At 36.9% G+C, this 25,670-nt stretch overlaps 1 protein-coding gene across 1 annotated transcript; it reads right to left on the reverse strand.

Annotated features, from left to right (window-relative positions):
• Positions 1–23,328: 23,328 nt before the first annotated feature.
• Positions 23,329–24,781, reverse strand: LOC142176285 (uncharacterized). Its single transcript, XM_075243415.1, has 2 exons — positions 23,991–24,781; positions 23,329–23,644 (listed from the first exon to the last, which is right to left on the reverse strand). The coding sequence occupies exons 1-2, from the start codon at positions 24,779–24,781 to the stop codon at positions 23,329–23,331; spliced, it is 1,107 nt and encodes a 368-aa protein (XP_075099516.1).
• Positions 24,782–25,670: the final 889 nt, after the last annotated feature.

Genomic DNA, 25,670 nt, shown 5'->3' on the forward strand with positions numbered 1-25,670 from the left:
TCATAAACTAAGCGGGACACATAAAAGAAAAAGGGGCATATTGAGCAAATTTAAGAACGGAAAAGAGCCTAAAATATCCCTCAACTATGGGCTTTACTACAATATTGCCCTTCCTTCATCTATCGAGCTAAAAATTCTCCCGAGGTTAACTTTTCGGCTCAAGTTTGTGCTTATTTCTAACAGTCCTCTTATAGTCGGGATATTTTTAGCCCGACTTTACGAAGCATAATATTGTACCGAATCCCATAGTTCATGGGCATTATTTTTTCCGTTTTATATTTGACCATATTATTTGGCATTTGCTTGAAATTTGTCTCTTTATATTTTGTGGGCCTCTCTTGTGAAATGCAACAATATCTAGTATTCATGTGGAACTGTCCAAGGCCCTTTGTCATAGCAAGGTAATTATTTGGGATGCATAAGTGTTTCCTTATCTATAGCCGGATTTCCAATTACATACTTTATCTTTGGTGGGTCCTAGTACCTCCTGAACTATTTTTAAATGGAACTAGTATCATCCTGAAATATCACTACCACATCAATGTTTGGTGGTGAAATACACGCTTTTGGCACATATATTTCCCACTAAAATTATTTTTTTTTGTTTTTCTCATCTAGTTCTTTTTCCAACTCACTTTTTGTATTTTTTTAAATTCGTTTTCCCTTTTCACACATCCAACCTTCTTCCATCCCCCAACCTACAAGTGAAGCAGCGAAATTTTTTTGGTTGGAGCAGATCGAAAAATGGTGAGCTCCTAGAAAACATTCTGCCAATCAACAATCAACAACCAAATTCTTCTTCCCTGTTCTCTTTTTTTTTAATGTAAATTTAACTAATTAAGAAAATAGGACTCCCCTCCCCCACCTCATTACCTAAAGCAGTGAAAGGCCGAAGGGCCCAATCGGGAAACCGCGAGCATGATGAGAATATTTTTTGCAACTAATAATCAAAACCGTCTTATTTTTTAGTCTTTTCTTGTACACTTGATTAAACAAAAGCCTTATTCAAAACTCTGCTTCAACAAATAAAATTTCTTTAATAAATGAGTAAAAATGGCGTGTAGTAGCCACTAATTAAGGGGATCTTTAATTTTTATCCACTAATTATAATGCTCAGCAAAAATAGCCACTACTAATAGGAAAAAGACAGTTTTACCCTTTCTTCAATTCTTATATTCCCAAACACTTGTTTTATTCATTCAGAAGAGGAAATATTTGAGAGCGAATATTTCACGGCAAGTTTCGTGTGTTCTCAGCATCTGTATCATCCTCGCATGCAAACGAGTTGCAGTTAATCTTTCTCCTTCTTCATCTTCTCTGTCATCTTCTCTACATCGAACGATCGAACTGATAATTTTTTTTTCTTTTATGCATTTTTGTTTTTGTATATGTATAATCGTGATCAATGTTGTGTCAAGTATGTGTGAAATTTCAAAAATGATCATTATAAGTTGATTCAGTGTCGGAGAAGTAGCGTATTTTTGTGATGCTGTTATTCAGAACTTTTTGGTATTGAAATGTGAAATGTGTTTGTGGTTCAATCAATATATTTGATTATGTAAGGATATTTCATAAAAATAGTCGTAGGAATTCATAAGCTAACTGTGTTTATGAATTTTTAGTTAACTATGTTCATAAAAGATAAGGACCAAACAATATTAACTTTTGAACTTGGAACTCAAAGTTAAGGACTGAGTGTCCTTAACTTTTTAACTTGAAACTTGAAGTTAAGGACCAAGTGTCCTTAACTTTGGAACTTGAAAGTTGAAGTTCAGGACCAAATGTCCTTAACTTTTTAACTTGAAATTTGAAGTTAAGGACCAAGTGTCCTTAACTTTGAAACTTGAAAGTTGAAGTTCAGGACCAAGTGTCCTTAACTTTTCAACTTGAAACTATAAGTTAAGGACTGCCTGTTCTTACCTTTTTAACTTGTAACTCTAAGTTAAGGACCAAGTGTCCTTAACTTTTGAACTTGTAATTCAAAGTTCAGGACTAAGTGTCCTTAACTTTTGAACTTGGAATTCAAAGTTAAGGACCACGTGTCCTTTAGTTTTGAACTTGAAACTTGAAGTTTAGGACCAAGTGTCCTTAACTTTTCAACATGAAGCTATAAGTTAAGGACTGCCTGTCCTTAACTTTTCAACATGAAACTTGAAGTTAAGGACCAAGTGTCCTTAACTTTTGAACTCCAAATTTGAAGTTCAGGACCTATTGTCCTTAACTTTTCAACTTGAAAATTTAAGTTAAGGACTGCTTGTCCTTAACTTTTTTACTTGAAACTTGAAGGTAAGGACCAAGTCCCTCCAATTAACTGTAAGTCCTAATCTTTATTTTCTTTTTCCTTCTTTGTAGTGTGATAATGGAAGGAGATCGTGTGTTCGATTTTGATGTTTGGCATAATTTTGTGATCTATTAGAAAGGAGATTTACAGTATAAGGAAACAATCAAAAGTTTTTTGTCAAACAAGCAGTGAAAGAAGGTGAGGGATGGTATTTTCGGAAACTTTTTCCGATTACAAAGTGTGAAGTTCTGTGGTAAATTTATTCATTGTGTATTGCTTTCAGAAATTGTAAATAATAACCCTGATTCGATGACATTCAAGGTTTTTGACCATGAAATTAAGTTTACATGTGACACATTTCATATAATTACTGGTTTGAAGTGTTATTCCTCACTGGACATCAAAGGTTTACATGAAAAAGAGAATAGGCTTTCGAAAGTATATTTTCCCGGAAAGGATAGAGTTGAGTTGGGTGATTTGTTTAATTTTATTACTAGTCACCCACATGGTACAACTGCATCATTTGTAGGTAGTGATGATGATGCTGTGAAGTTGGCAACAATTTATTTTGTTGAATTTATTTTGATGGGCAAGCGGAAGAATAGGAATGTGTCCGAACAGATAATGAAAATTGTAGACGATGATGAACTCTGCTCTTCTTTCAACTACGGATCTCTTTCTTATGAAACTTTATAAAAATTATTGAAGAGTTGTTCGAAGCCGAATGAAAATGAGAATGAGAAAGAGAAAGACAAAGATAAAGACAAGGATAGCTACACTATACTTGGCTTTCCTTTTTCCTTTTGTGTTTGGATTATGGAAGTAATTCCTATTTTCCAGGAAAAGCAATTTGTGAACTTCCAAGAATCTGGTTATTCTCGGATGTTATATTATTCGGAAATGAAATCTCCACAGTATGATTCTTTGTGTAAAAAAATACTTTCATAATGAAAATGTAAGTTAATCTAATTACTAGCTATTTTTTTGTTTATTTGTTTTAGTTCTGAAAACTTATGTTTATTTTTTTGTTATATTATAGTTGTATAAGTTGATCAAGGTGTCACTATTTATTCTTGTTGAAGAAGATACATATCCTATTAGTGTGGAAGAGCCAATTTCTCAAGATCAAAGCTCAATGCCTTCTTTCACACAATTTGATGAAGCCATGCTTAAGGAAATTGTTAAAGTAGGTTTTCTGCCTTTGAATAGCATTAGTTTTTTATTTGATTATTTTTTGTTTACGAGACTTTTTTGTTTTTATGTTTTTTGATTAAGAGATTATCAGAGAGTTTTAAGAAGGATCTGTAAGCTGAAGTTACTAGAATAAATTAGAAAATAGCTATATCAGAAAAAAAAGATTGAGAATGAAATCATGGTAATATCATTAATTTCAGTTAGTCTAAGTTCAGAACTTGTGTCCTTAACTTTTTAACTTAAAACTATAAGTTAAGGACTGCCTGTCCTTAACTTTTGAACTTAATACTTGAAGTTTAGGACCAAGTGTCCTTAACTTTTGAACTTAAAACTATAAGTTAAGGACTGCCTATCCTTAACTTTTGAACTTAAAACTTGAAGGTTAGGACCAAGTGTCCTTAACTTTTGAACTTACAACTTGAAGTTTAGGAACAAGTGTCCTGAACTTTTGAACTTGAAACTTGAAGTGCACGACCAAGTATCCTAAACTTTTCAATTTGAAAGTTGAAGTTTAGGACCAAGTGTCCTTAACTTTTGAACTTGGAATTCAAAGTTAAGGATTGCATGTCCTTAACTTTTGAACTTGTTACTCTAAGTTAAGGACTGCATGTCCTTAACTTCTTTACTTGTAACTTGAAGTTTAGGAGTACCTGTCCTTAACTTTCTAACTTAGTTTCTTTCTCAGGATTTAAAGAAAAATCTAGGATCAAAGCTTGATACTTTGTTGAAGATTTATGTGAAACCTGATGAAAGGAACATAGATAGAGAATCTAGTGTTCCAATTACTAAAGATGGAGTTGATGATCATTGTCGTGGCACAGAGCCTACTGTTACAATCAACAAAGATGCAGGTGGTGATGAACGTGATGATATGGATGTGCATGCAGAAGTTCATTATGAAAGCGATTTTAGACATGCACATCTAGATGATGAAACTGAGAATGTCACTGATATTGGGAAAAGTTAGATATAGATTTTGAATTTTTTTATTGAAATTTATATTCAATAGCGCAATACATATAAACTTTTTTGTGATTACAAATATTTGTAGAATCTATTGATGGAGTGTAAGTTGAAGATGTAGGAGAATGTCAAGACCAGGAAAATCCAAAAGAGATAGGAGTAACAGAAAAATTTTGTAAATGTGAATTGCAATCTCGGGAGGATTTAGAAAGTCCAATGGGAATAAGTATCAGTGAGATTGTATGCAAATGCTTAGAAGAAACATATGATTTGTCTACACCTCTGTCATATAAAGAGAAATTTGGAGTTCAAACTTGTGCCAATCAAGGTTAGATAAAATTTTCATTATATATTGAATGTTAGTTTTAGAGAATTATTAGAATGGGTATTAATTGCAAATGTTACAGAATCTTTTGAAGCTGCAAGGGAAGAAGCTGGAGTGGAGTATCAAGAGAAAAGTGGAGTACAATCTCAAGACGTAGAAAATACCGAAGGAACAAGCAGAAGTGAGATTATTTCCAAATGCATAGATGGAACATGTGATCTCTCTATACCTCCCTCTCTTACTGACAATATTGGAACCCAAGAAAATGCTAGTGAAGATAATGTTTTAATTGGGATGATCTTGACTATTGCAAATGGTTAGACAATGTTTTTTTTTAATTTTATACATGTTTGTTTTATTCAAAGATTAGTAACAAGTACTAATTGTGTTAGCTCTTGTAAATATTTTGCAGAATCTTATGAACTTGCAATTGAAGAACATGGAGAACAATTGCAAAATAAATAAAATGTGCAGTTGGAAGATAAAGAAAATGATGCAAGCAATATGTTAGCTGAATTGTCTGTTTAAAAAACATAAGAAGGCAGTGTGAAGAAGACAGGTATTGATTGTGTCCTAAATTGATGTTTTGTTGAGGTGTTTCGATGATTGGAACAAGTTTGAACAAGGTTTTAAGATGTGTTGGTGCTTTTGGTTGAGGTCCCAGGGGCCTCGGGTGAGTTTCGGGTGGTCAACCGGTCCATATTTAGAGTTTTGAATTGCAAAAAAATCATTCCAGCTGTTGTAGAGATTTATCTCTTCGCGTTCGCGAGTGGAGTCTCACGTTGGCGAAGAAGGATTGAGGAAGTCCAGGAGGTTTGCCTTCGCGTTCGCAAGAGAGACTTCGCATTCGCAGAGGGCTGGACTGGTAGGAATCGCGTACGCGTGAGATTGGCTCGCGTTCGCGTAGGTTGGCGAAGTGATTCACCGCGTTCGCGAGGTTGAGGACGCGTTCGCGAAGAGTAAAAGTTGGTCAACGCAATTTTGTGCTACGCGTTCGTGAGAGGTTGACCACGTTCTCGAAGAAGGAAGGGTCAGACCTGGTCAGAATGTTTTAAGTCATTTCATCCGCGATTTTGGGGCTCATTTCCCCCATTGTTGATCATCTTGAGAGTTAGTTGAAGGAAATTGAAGAGGGATTCAAGGAGAATCACCTAGAGGTAAGATTTTTGAACTCAATACTCGCTTTTATTATGAAATCCACCTAGAAACTCATGGAAACTAAGCCTAAAATTGAAGAAACTAGGGCTTGAGAAATTGGACTTTTGAATTGGGATTTGAAGGGCCATTTGAGGTCGGATTGGAGAACTTTTGATATGTATGAACTCGTGGAAGGATAAGGAACCCGTTGATATGAAAATTTCTGAGTTTCGAGAAGTGAGCTCGGGGCTCGGGTTTTGCCAATTTCGGGATTTTTGATATTTTTCGATTGTTTTCACTTGGGCTTTGTTCCCTTAACATATTGTGATGTATTCATTCTGATTTTTGGATAGATTCGATGCGCCTGGAGGCCAATTTGAGGGGCAAAGGTGTCGCGAGCTAGAGATTTCGCCGGTTCGAGGTGAGTAATGATTGTAAATGATATCCTGTGGGTTTGAAACCCCAGATTTGCACATCGTAGTGCTGTATTGAGGTAATACACGCGCTGGATGACGAGCGTGGGGTCTTTTACTATTGGGGATTGTGACTTGGTCCATCCCGATTGATGATTTTACCGCTTATTTAACTGAAAACTAATTGTTATCATCATTATTTGAGCTGAATGCCATATTTGGGCCTAGTGCCACCTATTTGAACCCTTCGGGGATTTGTTGTTGATATTTCCGCACTGTTTTGATTATATAGTTGAACTCAGTCATGTTATTTTCCACTGCTTTCAAAACTCAGCCAAGTTTATTTTGCTTTAACACTTGAAATGATATTTCGAACAACATTTTTGGGCTGAGCATCATGTTTTACTGTTGCCCGAGTGGCTTATGTGATTTTTGACTGAGTAAGGCCGAGGGCCTGTATTGTGAGGATACTATGGGATCGGGTTGCGCGCCGCAGCAGTGTTATACTGATATTGATATGAGGTCGAGGGCCTAGATTTGATGCCACGAGATGGCTTGATATTGCGCTTGGGCCGTAAGGGGCCCCTACCGGAGTCTGCACACCCCTAGTGAGCGCCGTTGATGATAAATGCATCGGCCTGCACGCCGCAGCGATATATGGATCGGGCTGCACGCCGCAACGATGTTGGTACTATTCTATGTGTTTACTTTATTTCATCTTCCTGCCATTATCTATTGTTTGTGCTACTTCATGTGATATCAATCTGATTGCCTGGCATTATCTGTTAATTGAGTGTTGTGCCCGAGGGGCGGATTTCTGTGCTTTTCTGCACTATTTATTTGCATTCATTTGCGCAACCATTGAAAAAGTCATTTTTAAAAGAGGTTTAAACTGAGCTAAGATGTTTTCTAAAGATTTCATAGCTTCATCATTTTTCTCAAACGATTTACACTACTCTATACAACATGATGGTTTGTTTTACGTGATTTCTTACTACTCAGTTATTATTTACCTTTATTACTCATTGAGTCGGAGTACTCACATTACTCTCTGCACCTTGTGTGAAAATGTAGGTATTTATACGCCCAGTAGCGGGTTTTGAGCTGATCGGAGGCTAAGTTATCAGAGTTTAGCAAGGTAACCGCCAGTGTTCGCAGCACCGCGTTTCTTCCTTTTGTTTATCAGTCCTGTTTTGTATAATTTAGACCGTGTAGTGGTGTTTATACTTTAATAGATGCTTTTGATTTGTGACACCCCGGTTTGGGCTGTGTTTGGGTTGTCTTCCGCACTTAATAAAGAAATCTTTTGTTTAGACTGTGGTTATTTAATTATGCTAAAACTGTTTATTAGTATTAACTATTCTGAAAAGGCGAAATGGGTTAGTTGGCTGGCCTTGTCTTCACAAGAGGTGCCATCATGACCGGATCGGGGTTTGGGTCATGACAAGTTGGTATTAGAGTCTAGGTTACATAAGTCTCACGAGTCATGAGCAGGTTTAGTAGAGTCTCACGGATCGGTACGGAGACGTCTGTATTTATCCTCGAGAGGTTGCAGAACATCTAGGAAAACTTCACATTCTTGAATTCTTATCGTGCGTCCTTGATTCAGCTGGAAAAGTAAATTTTGAAATTCCTTCCACGCGTTCGTATGTGCGCATGAGCTCTCAGTATCAGATGTGCCTTGATGGCTTGTAATTTCCTAGTCGAGGGGCGAGATGTGATCTCTGTGAGTTTGATGTTGGGCCAGTCTGAATGACTTGAGGCCGGATCTTTGCCTATGGCTTGAGCACCGAGGTGCTGATTGTGTGAGCAAGTGTTTTGAACGTATATGTTCGGTATTGACCCTATTGGTTGGAGTGACAGTCAGATATCTACGTGATGAGTATGTTAGTACTGCGAGATATATATATATATATATATGTCTTGGAAGTGGCGAGGAAGGTCTGCTAGATGATAGATGAACCATTAAGTGTTTGATTTCCATTGTAATTGGATATGTAGCCCCAAGTTATGGGCGCGTGAAGAATCTTTTCATGTCTCCTAGTGGAGTGAAATAAATTCCATGTTGCGGTATAAGTTAAGACTCAGGAAGACTAAGTGATTGTGTAATGTGTATGACGGTGGAAGGTATACAGAAATGTTAGATTGAGGCGAAACAGGTGGGTTATCTCCTGTGGTGTGTTCTGAAGTGGTGTAATCCTTATATGTATGTTAGAATATCTCATGTGTAAGTGAAAAGTATGTGTTGAAATTTGAAATTTCGAGTTGCTTAAGAGAGTGGGCTTAAATGTTGCGAGAATGAGTGCGAGATTTGCAGAAGATTTAAAGTACTAGATGATTTGTGTTTTCACAAGCTTACAAAAGGATTTGAGCTTAATCTCACTATGGTATTATGGCATCAATAGAGTATAGGTGTTATGAGTTATCGAGTGTATTTTGATCTATGGCTCCAAGCCAAGTGGGGGAATCTGCTGTGAGTAGTTGGTTGCGCGGTTAGGCGCTATGTTGGTTCCAGTTTGAGGCGTGCGGGCAAATTAGTTATGGCTTGCGGAAATTGAGACCGAGAATGACTCGAGTAGAGGAAATTTTTTGACAAAGGTTATATTATGCTTCATAGAGTAAGAAACAAAAAAATCACGGGATGTCTTAAGTTGTTGTTGGTAAAGAATACTCGGTGCATAGAGCAGGAAGTTTCTTGGATGTGTTGGGATGAGGATTTCATTCTGTGGTGTCAGAGTGCCAATGAGGCATGGGTGGTTTTGTTCGTTGATCAGGCTAATTACAGTTTGAAGAGAGTGAGTGACTCTCGAGAATGGTTCTAATGTTTTCGAGGTTCTACATGTAACAATTGGGTATCTTAAAGTTGTATACGGGGTAGACACTGTGTTTTCATTGGAAGAGGTCAAGACTTGTGATATTTCTATATGGATTATAGGATTCTATGTATCAGTATCAGGAAAGCAAAGGTAACAGATTTAGATTCGCAGGAAGTTCCTCAGAGTAAAGTGTTCTAGAATGTGGTGCTTTGGGAGTAATTGAGTGAGTATTCAGCCGCTTAGAGGTCTTAGAAAATGTGGTCTTGTGCTTGGGTCTCGTGTGGTGAGCCTGGGTTGAGGAATTGTGGTGCTACAGTAAGAGAGAATATCAAGTTGAGAATTAATAAGAAGGAAATTTAGATAGATGGAATAGTTTGATAGTAGACCGAATCGGTATGGTAAGGATATGATTAATTCCTTGTGTGTGTTCGAGGTAATAAGTTCTTTCAGGTATTTTGCGGCGATGCTCTTAGGTTTTGATGGCTTGCTTAGCTTGATCGAGTTAGAAGGATTCAGTCCTGACAGGTCTAATTTGTGCAAAGGGAACTCGGAGAGTTCTTGATGGTTTTTACCGAGGTTTGGAGATGTATACTTTCTATGGGCATGCGGAGCATGGGATGTATAGTGATTTTTCTTCTACATTGGGACCAATGGAAAGTTCTTGACCAAGTGAGTATGTAGATGTTTGTGGCTCGAAAGGAAGATGAAGTTCTCATATTATCCTAAGATGGTATGGCATATGTAGTAGGCTGTGGAGGATTGACAATTGCGTGCGGGAGGCTATAGTTCAATTCTGAGCAAAAAGTCATAAAATTCTTAGGCATCACAAGCAATTTTAGATGATTTGAGAAATGATCTTCGGATGATTATAGAAATGGTAATGCTAACTGAGGTGATTTGGCGAGGGTGTATGTTTTAGGAAAAGGGCAATGTGATTAAGTTGATGACACTTCGGTAGTATCACACCTCCTTTTTCCGCCCCCGCAAGGGGTGAAGGAGTTTTTTCCAATTAAAGGACAATCGAAACGGGATTTATTTATTTATTTCAGAGTCGCCACTTGGGAGATTTAGGGTGTCCCAAGTCACCAATTTAATCCCGAATCGAGGAAAAGAATGACTCTATATTACAGTCTGCGCACCAGAAATCCGGATAAGGAATTCTGTTAACCCGGGAGAAGGTGTTAGGCATTCCCGAGTTCCGTGGTTCTAGCACGGTCGCTCAACTGTCATATTTGGCTTGATTATCTGATTTAATACATGTTGAACCTATGTGCAAAATTTAACTTTTAACCGCTTTTATCATTTACTATTATTTTATCAAGAATTGCAAAATTGTGGAAACACATCTCGAACCACGTCACAATCAATGTACCCGTGGTTATAGCTACATTTCAACTCTGTTGAGATTGGGATTTAGGTCACATAAATGTGCACCCGAGTTTAGGAAGATAACATTATTAAATACGCGTCTAAAGTGACTAGCGTATCATTTACTTTGGGTAGGGCCGTGAAATTTTACTAAACAGTCCATCCCGAAGTCTAAGCAATTTTAAAGCAAATATTTACTGAGGGCCCCGCAATTTTGTATTTTTATTTGGCGAGGCTCGTCTCATTTTTATTTTAAAGGATAAACCTATAGTGACTACATTTTTCTATTAAGTTCGTCTCTAAAAATAAAAGGAAATCCCTCAATTAATTACATGCTGAAAAAGTCAAACTTATTAGTTATTAATTTACGGCTAATGCAAATAGAAAATTGCAATCGAGTTTGTACAGAGAGAGATTGCTTCCGTTCTATATTCTATTATTTAATAACACTGGAACATGAGATTGACGCACAATAATATCAAAACAGATTAACTATTCTTTGATTAATTTAAACTAACATTATTAGATGAAGAAGTTATACATATGCAACATCATTACTCATTAATCAATCAACTACATTTTTATACAAAGAAAGGAAAATTATATTCAAACACAAATCTAAACAGGAGGAATTCAACAGGAACAAAGCCTGATTAATATTTCATTTTGCTTCAAGCCGAGAGTGTACAAATATGTACTTGGAAATGGTAGTACAAGAACAAAAGAAGGAGAAGTCAGCAGCAGTAATAACTCAGCAACAACAGATTCAGCAACACCGCAAAACCAGTAACGACCAATAGAATAACCCAGTAACAGATTGAAAAATCAGCAGTACCAAAGTGCAATCGCAGTCAAAGCAGAAGAGAGACGGATACAAGATGCAGTAGTTTACTGATTTTGAATAACACTCGAGGAAAGGCAAACGGAAATTATTCAAGTGAAAGTTCAAATTGTCTTTCTCTTTTCAAAACTCTACCACACTTCTTCAGATTTTCAGAATGTATTACTCTCAAAGAATATTCTTCCCAAAAATCTCTCTAGAAAATAATTCTCCTCCTCCTCCTTTCTTATGTCAAGAATGACTCTTATTTATAGCAAGACTCTTGTCTTGAACCTCTAGCCCAAAATATTCCCCCAATGGCATGCTTTGTCCCCACTAATTAATGTTTTCTTTATTTTAAACATTTGTCCCCCATGCCTACATTAAATAAATACATCAACCCCAACCCATTACAATTTGTCCCCCATACCTAACATAAACAAATACAATATTCCCCTCCACTACATTATGTCTTGTCCCCCATTATGTTAAACAATTATATCAAACCCCACCCCATTATATTTTATCCCTCATGCCTACATAAACAATTATAATAATGTTCAATTACCAAACTACCCCTCCGACCTTATTGTAATTACCCTTTTACCCCTGAACGATACTGCAATTTACCAAACTACCCCCATCAGCTCTAAACAATCAATTAATCATCACTTAACCAAAATATAGCCAAGATGACCAATTTCTCAACAATCTTCAACAACAAATCACATGAACACGATGAACAACACAACTCCAAATTAATGGAAATAAATTAACCATATCGGGAACCAATCCTGGTTAACTCAGACCAAAAATGGATGAGCAAGGAAACAACAATATTAACAATACAATACATGATTCATCAACGAATCAAAAACCAAAACATAAACTCACATTAAATCACTGGATTTAAAATGAACTTCAAACAAAGATGAACATGAATTAAATCTATTTTTAAGCAACAAACATGACGGATTCAAACGATTCAAACAACATTAATAATTTTTGGAAAATACATAACAACACATGAAACAAATTGAAGAAATAATTAATTAAATTTCAATTTGAATCTAACAAACATTAAACTAACAAATTTTTACCTAAACAATAAAACAAACATTAAATAAACATGAAAAACAACTAATTAAATTTCCATTTGAAATCTGAAAATTAATTCAACAAAACATATGAACATGAACAAAACAAAAAATCAAATATCTACCGATTTTAGATTCGAGAACTATCAGAACGAAATACGGACAAACATAAAACTCAAAATCTACTAACCGGATCGAAACGAAATATGTACGGACTGTTTTGATGAGCCTCGACCAAAACCCGAACAAACGACGACGAACACGAACCTAAGAAACAACTGAAGCAACGCCGAAGCAGTAGCAGTAGTTGACGCGGCAGAACAGAAGCAGCTGGGGGTGCGTTTGGTTTGTTTGCGCAAGGAAGCTGAAATAGATGAAGCAGCGACGGAAACAGCTTGGCCATGGAAGCGAGTGGTCGACGAGGGCAGTGACAGCAGTAGCAGCTGCGTGAGCAGCAGGTGGACTGTTTGGGTCGTCACTGGTTGTCGACTGTAGTCGACGGAAATGGGGGTTGACGACGAGGTAGGCAGCCATGAAGATGGAGTAGATGATGCAGCAGAAGTAGTGCTCGACGAGCAAAAACACAGCAAAAGCAGCGGTGAAGCAGACGGGGAGGTCGACGTGGATGGTGGTGATCGACTGGTAGAGTGCTCGTGCGACGCGAGGAGGAAGACAGCAACCCAGGGGTTAGGGTTTCGATGACGAGGGGTGGTGACGTTGGTTGTTCTGAGCCGGACGTAGCGGGCAGCAGAAGAAGTAGCAAACATGGCGTTATGGCCATGGCGACTGGTCGATGACGAAGACGCAGCCATAGACGAGCTTTTGAGCTCGACGTGGAGAAGATGGGCTTCTTGGTGGTGTGTGTGCGTGAGTGAGGCGTGAGGGGGAAAGGGTAGCCATGGACGTTGGTGTTTGGAAGGTTTGGGGAAGAAGGAGCAAAAGTGGGGGGGGATCATTTTTAGTTTTTTAGGGTTTTTTGTGTTTTTTTTTGGTTTTGTTTTGTGTTGGACAAAAATGAAGAAGGGGTGTTGGGTATTTGGGTTAATGGAGCGGACCGGGTCGACCCGGTTTGAAGTGGACCGGGTCATGGGGAAGATTGGGCAATTATTTGGGCTTGTGGTTTGAAAATTGAAGAAGTGGCCCAATTCGATTTTTCTTTGTATTTTTGTTCTCTTTTCTTCTTTTATTTTTCTAAAACTAAATTATAAAAGTACTTAAATTATTATTAAGAACTAAATTAAGTTATAAAAGTGCAAATTAACTCTCAATAATAATTAACGCACAATTAAGTAATAATTAAGCATAAAATTGTATATTTGGACATTAAATGCTAAAAATGCAAACGATGCCTATTTTTTGTAATTTTTAATTTTTGTAACACAAACTTAATTACTAACAATTGTAGAATTAAATCCTACCTACAAAATGCGACATATTTTTGTATTTTTATTAATTTAACAAATAAACATGCACAGACAAATACAAATAATTATTCAAAAATATCACAAAATATCACAAAATTGCACACCAAGGAAAATCATTTTATTTTGAATTTTTGGGAGTAATTCTCATATAGGGAAAAAATCACGTCCTTACAAGTAGTATTGCAGCATTTTCTGGCTAGATCGACTGCTGATATTCGAGTCTTCTTGGTGGCACAAACGAATTTTAGAGTATCTCTCGTGGAATGATTGGGTATTAAAGGGGTGGCATGTGTTCGGACGGAGGAATTGGGATCGGATATGGTGATTCATGTGCCGTGTGGATGTGGAGATGGAAGTTCTCATATTCAGGCTATGTTGTGGTTGTAGATTGTGTGTATCAGCACTGTTTAGCAACTACCGGGATTTGGAGGCCCGAGTGGATCTTTCTTTGCTTGGTATGATGGGCTTTGGATGTGATGTTGGGGTTTAGACTGGTTGTCTCAGTGATGGGTTATTCTGGACTATTGCGCTTTGGGCTATGCCGGAAATGCCACGGGTTGAGTGGCGAGGTGCGTCAGATCATATTCTAGTAAAGTGGTTTATATTTCAAGGACCCAACGGACGGATGGGAAGGATTTCCTTTCTTAATTGGGCCTTCGTGATGAATGTCAGAGTAGAGGTTTCTACCATTGATTCAGTTCCGGTGTTGAGGAACTTTTCGATATGTGTTTCTTGTGGCCGGTCATGTCGCCGGGCAGGGTTGTCGATTTCGATATTGATTTTGTACCGGCACCGTATCGTATGGAACCGGCAAAGTTAAGGAGTTGAAGGAACAACTTCAGGTTTTTCCTTGATAAAGAGTTCGTTGGCAGGCCAAGGTGGATGCGTTCTAGCTTGAGTCGGATTGGTGGGCCCCGAATTATATTTTTGAGGGATAGGTTAATTCGACCGTTATTGAGCTTATTAGTGATCTGGGGAGATCTATAAGTTGCCTTTCTGTGTTGCGAGATGTTATGATTTGTTGGTTATGGGCACATATGGTGCGGTTCTATTGGGGTTCATAGTGGAAGTCGAGCGGGAAGAGTAATTGGGTGTTGCTCGGTGAATGTCGTATTGGTTACGTCCTATCGGGTTTGCGTGGTATATGTTATTTGCTTCACCGTGTGTGTAATGAATTTGCTTTGGTTCCAGACATCAAATTATATGTGGTTGTCGACTTCGAGCATAGTGGCTTGAGGTGTTTCATGTGGAGCAGTGTTTGGATAGAGTCGTGCATTGCAACGAAGATTATGTGGAGGTATGATTTTCGGGTTAGATTCGTGTGTTCTATTCTATGATGTGAGACGGGCCCTCAGCCTTGTGTTGTGATGGTACTGGTGAGCTTGAGGTACAACTCTTTCATTTGAGTCATTTTCATGATTTGAGTATGTTCGGACCGTTGCTTATTGGTGCGCGTGTTATGCAAGTTGTGGCTTGGGCCTATATTGTTGTGTCATGTCACCAGAGTGGTGTGTTGGATTAGATAAGATCATTGGGAACATTAATGAATACAAACGGATTCAATTTCAGCATGCCGGGAGGATAAATATCGAGGTTCGGCTTAGAAATTTGCTATGGTTCTTGCCAAAGAAGAAGTGACCTTATGAATGATTGATTTGAGGAATGGTTATGGTTTATTGCGTGTTTTATTTATCATTGGCAGTATATGGATGTGTTAGAATGAGACTTTAGTTGATAAGAGGTTTCCTATCGGTATTTGGTTGTTATGTACAGCTGTTGTGATTAGAAGTTATCGCTGCTAGTGTTTGAGTTATGTGGTATATCATGTGATTGCACCTGAGATAGCAGATATGGTTTTTATAGTTTGTTTGGAGTTATTCACAGTATAAATGTGGATTTTGATAGTATTGATGGTTTCAGAAGTGGAAATGTGGTTCTATGGCTTATGGGCTAGGATGGATTGTGAAATTTCAGTTATATTGTGTTATCGAACCTATGTGAGATAGGGTGATGTGGGATCACCCCCGGGTATATGCATGGTAAAGTTATTCAACTACAGGTTGGCTTTTAGAACAACTCTGGGTACGTTCGAGGACGAACGTGTGTTTAAGTGGGGGAGGATGTAACGACCCGATCGGTTGTTTTGAACTTTTACACTTTGATCTCCAGTTCTCGGGCATGACTTGCCCCGTATGATGTATTATGGCTGATGTAAATTGTTGGTTTTGGTTTTCACGGAAATCGGTACGAATTTGAAAGAACAGTCTCAGTTGAAAGCTTTGAATTTGAAAGGTTTGACCAAGAGTTTACTTATTTGTATATGAGCTTGGATCGAAATTTTCATGATTTAGTTAGATTTGTTGGGTGATTTATGACTTAGGAGTGTGATCGGGATTGGTTTTGGAGGTCCGGAGTAGAAATAGGCTTGAATTGGCAAAGTTAGTATTTTGGCGATTTCCGGTTGATAGGTAAGATTTTGATCCGAGGGTCGGAACGGAATTCTGAGAGTTGTTGTAGCTTCTTTATGTCATTTGTGATGTGTTTGCAAAATTTCAGGTCATTTGGACGTGGTTTGGTTGGTTTTTTTATCGAAAGCATATTTCGGAAGTTTTTAGAAAACTTAGGCTTGAATTCAATGAGTTTTGGATAATTTGATGTTGTTTGAGGTGTTTTGATAATTGGAACAAGTTTGAACGAGGTTTTAAGATGTGTTGGTGCTTTTGGTTGAGGTCCCGGGGCCTCGGGTGAGTTTCGGGTGGTCAATCGGGCCATATTTGGAGTTTCGAATTGCAGAAAAATCATTCCAGCTGTTACAGAGATTTATCTCTTTGCGTTCACGAAGAAGGATTGAGGAAGTCCAGGAGGTTTGCCTTCGCGTTCGCGAGAGAGACTTCGCGTTCACGGAGGGCTGGACCGGTAGGCATCGCGTACGCGTGAGACTGGCTCGCGTTCGCGTAGGATGGCGAAGTGATGCACCGCATTCGCGAGGTTGAGTACGCGTTCGCGAAGAGTAAAAGTTGGTCAACGCAATTTTGTGCTACGCGTTCGCGAGAGGTTGACCGCGTTCGCGAAGAAGGAAGGGTCAGACCTGGGCAGAATGTTTTAAGTCATTTCATCCGCGATTTTGGGGCTCATTTCCCCCATTGTTGATCATCTTGAGAGCTTGTTGAAGGAAATTGAAGAGGGATTCAAGGAGAATCACCTAGAGGTAAGATTTTTGAACTCAATACTCATTTTTATTGTGAAATCCACCTAGAAACTCGTGGAAACTAAGCCTAAAATTGAAGAAACTAGGGCTTGAGAAATTGGACTTTTAAATTGGGATTTGAAGGTCCTTTTGAGGTCGGATTGAAGAACTTTTTATATGTCTGAACTCGTGGAAGGATAAGGAACCCGTTGATGTGAAAATTTCTGGGTTTTGAAAAGTGTGCCTAGGGCTCAGGTTTTGCTAATTTCGGAATTTTTGATATTTTTCGATTGTTTTCGCTTGGGCTTTGTTCCCTTAGCATATTGTGATGTATTCGTTCTGATTTTTGGATAGATTCGATGCGCCTGGAGGCCAATTTGAGGGGCAAAGGCATCGCGAGCTAGAGATTTCGCCGGTTCGAGGTGAGTAATGATTGTAAATGATATCCTGAGGGTTTGAAACCCCGGATTTGCATATAGTAGTGCTGTATTGAGGTGAGACACGCGTTGGATGACGAGCGTGGGGTCTTTTACTATTGGGGACTGTGACTTGGTCTGTCCCAATTGATGATTTTACTGCGTATTTAACTGAAAACTAATTGTTATCATCATCATTTGAGCTGAATGCCATATTTGGGCCTAGTGCCAGCTATTTGAACCCTTTAGGGATTTGTTGTTGATATTTTCGCACTGTTTTGAATATATAGTTGAACTCAGTCATGTTATTTTCCACTGTTTTCAAAACTCGGCCAAGTTTATTTTGCTTTAACACTTGAAATGATATTTCGAACAACATTTTTGGGCTGAGCATCATGTTTTACTGTTGCCCAGGAGGCTTATGTGATTTTAACTAAGTAAGGTCGAGGGCCTGTATTGTGAGGATACTCTTGGATCGGGCTGCACGCCACAACAGTGTTATACTGATATTGATATGAGGCCGAGGGCCTAGATTTGATGCCACGAGATGGCTTGATATTGCGCTTGGGCCGTAAGGGGCCCCTCCCGGAGTCTGCACACCCCTAGTGAGCACCGTCGACGATAAACGGATCGGGCTGCACTCCGTAGCGATATATGGATCGGGTTGCACTCCATAGCAGTGTTGGTACTATTTTGTGTGTTTACTTTATTTCATCTGTCTGCCATTATCTGTTGTTTGTGCTACTTCATGTGATATCAATCTGATCGCCTGACATTATCTGTTAATTGAGTGTTGTGATTATCTGTTAATTGAGTGTTGTGCCCGAGGGGCGGATTTCTGTGTTTATCTGCACTATTTGTTTGCATTCATTTGCGCAACCGTTGAAAAAGTCAATTTTTAAAAGAAGTTTAAAATGAGCTAACATGTTTTCTAAAGATTTCACAGCTTCATCGTTTTTCTCAAAGGGTTTACACTGCTCTATACAACATGATGGTTTGTTTTACGTGATTTCTTACTACTCAGTTATTATTTACCTTTATTACTCACTGAGTCGGAGTACTCACATTACTCCCTGCACCTTGTATACAGATGCAGGTATTTATATGCCCGGTAGCGGGTTTTGAGCTAATCGAAGGCTGAGTTATCGGAGTTTAGCAAGGTGACCGCCAGCGTTCACGACACCACATTTCTTCATTTTGTTTATCAGTCATGTTTTGTATAATTTAGACCGTGTAGTGGTATTTATACTCTAATAGATGCTCGTGACTTGTGACACCCTGGTTTGGGCTGTCTTTGGGTTGTATTCCGCACTTAATAAAGAAATCTTTTGTTTAGACTGTGGTTATTTAATTATTCTAAAACTGTTTATTAGTATTAACTATTCTGAAAAGGCGAAATGGGTTAGTTGGCTGGTATTTTCTTCACGAGAGGGCCATCACGACTGGATCGGGGTTTGGGTCGTGACATATATATATATATATATATATATATATATATATATATATATAGAGAGAGAGAGAGAGAGAGATAGTATTGGTTATGATGGTCCGTCATTTTCTATTCTTACTCTTACTCCTCCAAGTACACAAATGAGCATTGATGGGGGTTTATCTATGGAGGTTGAAGGAAATGTTGAAGAAGATCTTGGTCGAGGTAAAAGGAACAAGAAGCTTAGTTGGTAACTGAAATCTCCTTTTAATCAGGAAAGAAAAATAGGAACATCGATGGCAGACAATCAAAATACTCCCAAGAGTTCAGGCTGGATAAAATCAACATATACTCATAGGTGTATTTTTCATTATGCCACAGATGATGCAAAATTATTGAAGAAATTCATTGTGTGGTTGGGCAAGGAGAAAAGGAGAGGTCGCAAAAAAGAGTAAGTCCCTTAATGTATTTCAGTATTGATATTGAAATTGCTAAAGTTAAGTGTCATTAACTTCTGTGATTGTAAGTCTAAGTTTAGGACCAAGTGTCCTTAACTTTTGAATTTGAAAATCAAAGTTAATGAGCAAATGTCCTTAACTTTTCAACTTGGAAATCAATGTTCAGGACTAAGTGTCCTGATCTTTTGAACTTGTAAGTCAAAGTTCAGGACCATGTGTCCTTAACTTTCAAACCTGTAATTCAAAGTTAAGGACTGCATGTCCTTAACTTTTGAACTTGCAAGTAAAACTTAAGGACTCCTGTCCTTAACTTTTGAACTTGATACTCAAAGTTAAGGACAGACAGTCCTTAAGTTTTGAACTATGAACTCAAAGTTTAGGACAAAATATCCTGAACTTTTAAACTTGTAAGTCTAAGTTCAGGACCATGTGTCCTTAACTTTTGAACTTGAAACTCAAACTTCAGGACCAAGTGTCCTTAGCTTTTGAACCTGTAATTCAAATTTAAGGACTGCATGTCCTTAATTTTTCAACTTGAAAGGCTAAGTTCAGGACTAACTTCTAACTTTGATATTTTCAAAATTTTCATGGGACAAACTGATATATATGCTGATGATAATGGTGTGAGAAAGAATCCATACAAATTGTATCATCAAAAAATCAGTAGTAGAATGTTCTTCCTTAAGATTTCAGATAGTAGCTTTGTACTTGATGATAAGGTTAGATAATTCGCAAGGCATTTATTTTCTTTATTCTTAATTTATCATTTTTTAATTATTTTATGACTGACAGATTTGTTTTATTTTTTGCCTTTTTATGAAGCATGTTGACATTGCCCTATATTATCTGAGAAAGAAGGAGTGCTACCACCCTCGCGATCATCCTTTTCGTTGCACAACTACTGATATTATTTTTGATAACTATATGGTGCTTTTGTATAAATATTTCAATGAAGATGCTACTGATGACTTTTGGTGTGCTGGTGATAATCAGTTGTTTATGACACCATATGTGTGGTGGGACAGTCGTAGATGTGGAATTGCTTGGACAGAGGTTGACAAAATCTTTTTTCCATGTCGGCTTCCTTCAGAAGATGATAATGCTGTGACACACTTTCTTTTGGGGTATTGGACTTGAATAAAAAAAAGATTGATGTATACGATTCCATATATAGTGAGCCATATGAGGCAGGAATGAATCACATGGAAATGTATGCATGCATGATCCCCCACTCGCTAAAGTTCTCATAGTTTGACAAACATCACAAGTCTTTTGGAAATGCCTTCAATAAATTTGATATTAAGTGGCAAAGATCACCACACCAAACTAGATCGTACTTGTTGTTATTTGTTATATTATTTATATGTACTTTAGATTTATTGTTTAATTCACTGCATATCTTATATTTTTCTTAGGACTGATTATGGTGCATTCCTTATTAAATATGTGGAGTTGTTGATGATTGGAAAGGATGTGGAGAAATTCCAACTTGAAGACATAAAAGACATTAGAAAAGAACTTGCCGCAAATATTTGGGCACATGGTGAGTGGAAAAGAAATTCTGATTATGATACACCACCAAAAAATGTTGGCGATGATTATGAGAGTGAAAATTAAACTTGTTGTCCAAATGAGTTGTAGTTTAGTTGTAAAGAAAGTTAGTTGTGGTTGATCTTTTGTATAAAATTGCTGTAAAGAATCCATATGAATTCTGCAAGTTCAGAAAACTTCTGAAATATTCTGTAAATTCCTCAAAAGGCACATATATTTTGTTTGCGTAGCATAATTTTTTGTCACAGCTATGCAAAATTACAATTTCAGAAGTAATATCAAGGCATTATGTTATTAATTTATTTGTTTCTCTCAAGTGTTGATTTGTCCATTGAGTTTGTTAGTATTAGTTCATGACTAAGTGTAATTGAACTTCAAATTCGAAGTTAAGGACCAAGTGTTCTTAACTTTTGAACTTTGAATACAAAGTTAAGGACTGCATGTCCTGAACTTTTGAACATGTAATTCAAACTTAAGGACTGTCTGTCCTTAACTTTTGAACCTGCATGTCAAACTTAAGGACTCCTTTCCTTAACTTTTGTAAAGTTAAGGACAGACAGTCCTTAACATTTGAACTTTGAACTCAAAGTTAATGACTGTCTGTCCTTAACTTTTGAACGTGTAATTCAAACTTAAGGACTATCCGTCCATAACGTTTTAACCTGCAAGTCAAACTTAAGGGCTCTTGTCCTTACTTTTGAACTTGAAATACAAAGTTAAGGATAGACAGTCCTTAAGTTTTGAACTTTGAACTATAAGTTAAGGACTGCCTGTCCTTAACTTTTGAACTTGAAACTCAAAGTTAAGGACAGACAGTCCTTAAGTTTTGAACTTTGAACTATAAGTTAAGGACTGCTTGTCCTTAACTTTTGAACTTTCAACACAAAGTTAAGGACTGCCCGTCCTGAAATTTTGAACGTGTAATTCAAACTTAGGGGCTGTCTGTCCTTAACTTTTGAACATGTATGTCAAACTTAAGGACTCTTGTCCTTAACTTTTGTAAAGTTAAGGACAGATAGTCCTTAACCTTTGAACTTTGAACTCAAAGTTAAGGACTGCCTGTCCTTAACTTTTGAATGTGTAATTCAAACTTAAGGACTGTGAACTTGAAACTCAAAGTTAAGGACAGACAGTCCTTAAGTTTTGAACTTTGAACTATAAGTTAAGGACTGTCTGTCCTTAACTTTTGAACTTGAAACTCAAAGTTAAGGACAAACAGTCCTTAAGTTTTGAACTTTGAACTATAAGTTAAGGACTATTTGTCCTTAACCTTTGAACCTGTAACTCAAATTTAAGGACTGGATGTCCTTAACTTTTGAACTTGAAACTCAAAGTTAAGAACTCCTGTCCTTAACTTTTAATCTTTGAACTCAAAAGAAATAAAAAGAAGGTAAGCATAAAGAAATTTTAAATATTCAGACATATGCTCAAATAAGAATAATCCAAATGAATCCAATTTATAGCAAAAACTTAAAAGAGTCGATAAACATAAGTGGATATATCTACTATTCTCTATGCTTTCTTGAAAATTGATGGACCGTCGGAGAATATATACAACTTGTTCTATTATGATCAATTCTTCTGCAACGACCATATTTGAATGTTATTTTTGATGACTCAGTAGTTGGAATATGCCTTTTCTTCTGCCTTCTACCTGGTGGCACTTTGAAATCTGGAGGTTTAACAATTTGTGACTTAACACTCTCTGGTACAATCCAAGAATCAGTATGTCCTACATGATGTATTTGTCTTTCAAATGTTTTCATCCAAGATTCCTTTAAGTACCAGTGCGAACAAAAGTTGGACTTCTTGATGTTTCTCTTCTCGATAGCTGCAATTGCATGTATGCATGGTAATTCATCAAATTGAAACTGAAAACAATCACATGTTCTTTTGTTTAAGTCCACCAAGAAAGTTATTCCTTCTTCTTCAACTCTAGAAGGCCATGAATCAACAGGGAAGACCTGCAATATTGAAAAATTATAAGTTAGTACGTTATATTAAATTATATTAAAATCATAAGCTAAACATAGAACATAATACTTACATTAAAAGTAAATGCTAAATCTATTTTTTTCTTTAATTCCTCCTCTACCCAACAAGAAACATCATAAAAAGTTCCTTCTGCTTCATTTCTTCTTTCATCAAACCAACGTTGTAGCTTCACTTGAATGAAATCCATCATTATTAATATAGGCAGCTCCCTTGCTTCTAATAGGACAGAATTCATTGACTCAATTATGTTTGTTGTGAGCAAGTTATATCTTCGTCGTGGACTACAAGAACGTTTCCACCTTTCCGGTGGTTCTTCTATCAAGTAGTCATAAGTCTTCTTATCTACTTTTGCTATATCTGACATGTATAGATTAAATTTTTTGCACCTGTATACTCTTGCAGCACTTTTGAAAAGTTTTATGACCTCACTTTTCATCTTCCTTCGCTTTAGGTTCTACTCCAAATGATAGATGCAAATCCCATGATGGCTTTCAGGATATACCTTTGCAATGCCATATGCAATAGCTTGATGCCTGCCTGATAAAAAAATTAAATTCTGACGGCTCCCAATTTCATTGCGAAGCTGACTAAAGTACCACTCATAGGAATTGTTATTTTCAGATTCTGCTATTCCAAAGGCTAGTGGAAAAATTTGGTTATTTGCGTCCTTTGAGACTGAAATCATTAAAACACCACGAAATTTTGACTTCAAAAAAGTTGCATCAACGGCGATCACTGGTCTACAATGATTCCAACCAGATATTGATGATCTATATGCATAAAACATATAAAGAAACATGAAAATACAATATAAAACAAGGTTAACAGAAGTTAAGGACATGTAGTCCTGTACTTCAGATTATAAGGTTAAAAGTTAAGGACAGTCAGTCCTTAACTTAGAGTTTCAAGTTATAAAGTTAAGGACATGCAGTCCTTAACTTTGAATTCAAAGTTCAAAACTTAAGGACAGGCAGTCCTTAAGTTTGAATTACAAGTTCAAAAGTTAAGGACAACCAGTCCTAAACTTCTGGTTACAACTCAAAAGTTAACTGGTTAAAGACAGCATGTCCCAAATTTTATAAAACGTACTAATAAACTTTTTTTTTGATTGTTTACCTGTTGTTGTCGTCTATATTTATGTTAGTATAAGTTCTCGGGTTTTTACTTGTTATCATATACAAGTATGAAGACAATAATTCATAATTCTCTTCGGGAGTTCCTTTTATTAAAGCGGAAGCAAGTTGAATAGCACGCCACGCCTTGTGATACCCAATATCTAGTCCATGCAATTTTTGCATCTCTGCCATGACAAAAGCTGGTGTAACTTCAAACCTTGGGTCTCGAAGATTGTCGATAATGTAACCACTAATCAACTTTGAAGTTGCATGCCTTTGATCAACTTTCATAGTGTTAACAGAGCAGTCGTGCTTTTTCTCAATCTTTACTATCTTGAAAAGTGTTGAATCTTTAATTCTGAAAGCATACACACACCAACCACATCTATCATCATTGCATTTCAACAAGTATCTTGTTGAGCTTGATCTAACAACCTTGAATTCAAAATGTCCTTTAATTGCTATATTCGAAAAATAGTTAATTATACTCTTCTTTTTGTCAAATACTAATCCCACTTTTATTTCATCCAACGAAGCATTTTCTCTTAATATCGTAGTTGGGGATTCTTTTTGTTTCAAATTTGATCTTCGTCTAGTTAGTTGAGTAGAAGTTTTTTCAGCAACTTCTTCGATTACTGGTGCATTCTCTAAGACTTGAACACCCAAAGCTTGTTCGTTGTCAATCTCTATAATGCTTTGTCCTTCTACTTGAATAGAATCAAATGTTTGAAGCACCTCTTCAGTTATTGGTTGAGCTTCAACCATATATATATTTCCATTATCTGTTGGCATTTATTTTGATTGTCATGTTGAGTTTCTCTGTTGGCATGTGTTTGAAGCACCTCTTCAGTTATTGCTTGAGCTTCAACCATATCTATTTCCATTATTTGTTGGCATTTGTTTTGATTGTCATGTTGAGTTTCTGTGTTGACATGTTCGTTGCTTGTTGATCCAAAAACTCTTTCCGAAATATCAATAATGAAAAGACAGCCCTTGAAGAGTGAATGAGTTTTTAGTAACTCTATACATGTGTGAAGATCTAAATCTTTGGATACAAGCATTCCCTTGCTTGTTCCAAGGTTGATATCAAACCATATCACTGCTTCAAACTTGTATCTATCCAATTCAATAACTTCAAAGATCTGTTTAATGAAATCTTCAAACCGAATTGCCTCAGGTATTAGAACAAGCTTTGTTTGATGATCAAGATATTTATAGTCTTCAGCCCATCTACCAGTAAAAGCAACTATAATGCATATTGATTCCATCCTGCAAGTCAAGAGAATGGGAAACTCAGGACATATTTTATAATGCAATCCTTGTATAATTAAGAACAGGTACTGTAAGTTCAAGACCAAGTTAAGGAACAAGTGTCCTTAACATTTGAACTTGGAATTCAAACTTAAGGACTGCCTGTCCTTAACTTTTGAACCTGCAAGTCAAACTTAAGGACTCCTGTCCTTAACTTTTGAACTTTAAACCCAAAATTAAGGACTACCTGCCCTTAACTTTTTAACTTATAACTGTAAGTTAAGGACCAACTCTCCTTAAATATTGAACATGTAAGTCAAAGTTCAAGACCAAGTTTGAGTTTCAATTTTCAAAGTTAAGGACAGGTAGTCCTTAATATTATGTGCTCAATTTTTATAGAATTAACCTGTAATTCAAACTTAAGGACTTC

Source organism: Nicotiana tabacum, chromosome 22 (assembly GCF_000715075.1).
Source record: "Nicotiana tabacum cultivar K326 chromosome 22, ASM71507v2, whole genome shotgun sequence".
NCBI classification, from domain to species: domain Eukaryota; kingdom Viridiplantae; phylum Streptophyta; class Magnoliopsida; order Solanales; family Solanaceae; genus Nicotiana; species Nicotiana tabacum.

Bases quoted from the DNA above. Each gene is read 5' to 3' on its own strand.
- LOC142176285 (XM_075243415.1), bottom strand. From the start codon at position 24,781: ATGCCAACAGATAATGGAAATATATATATGGTTGAAGCTCAACCAATA. The intron at 23,645-23,990 runs GTAAACAATCAA...TTATGCATATAG, and splicing joins AATATAGACGACAACAACAG to ATCATCAATATCTGGTTGGA.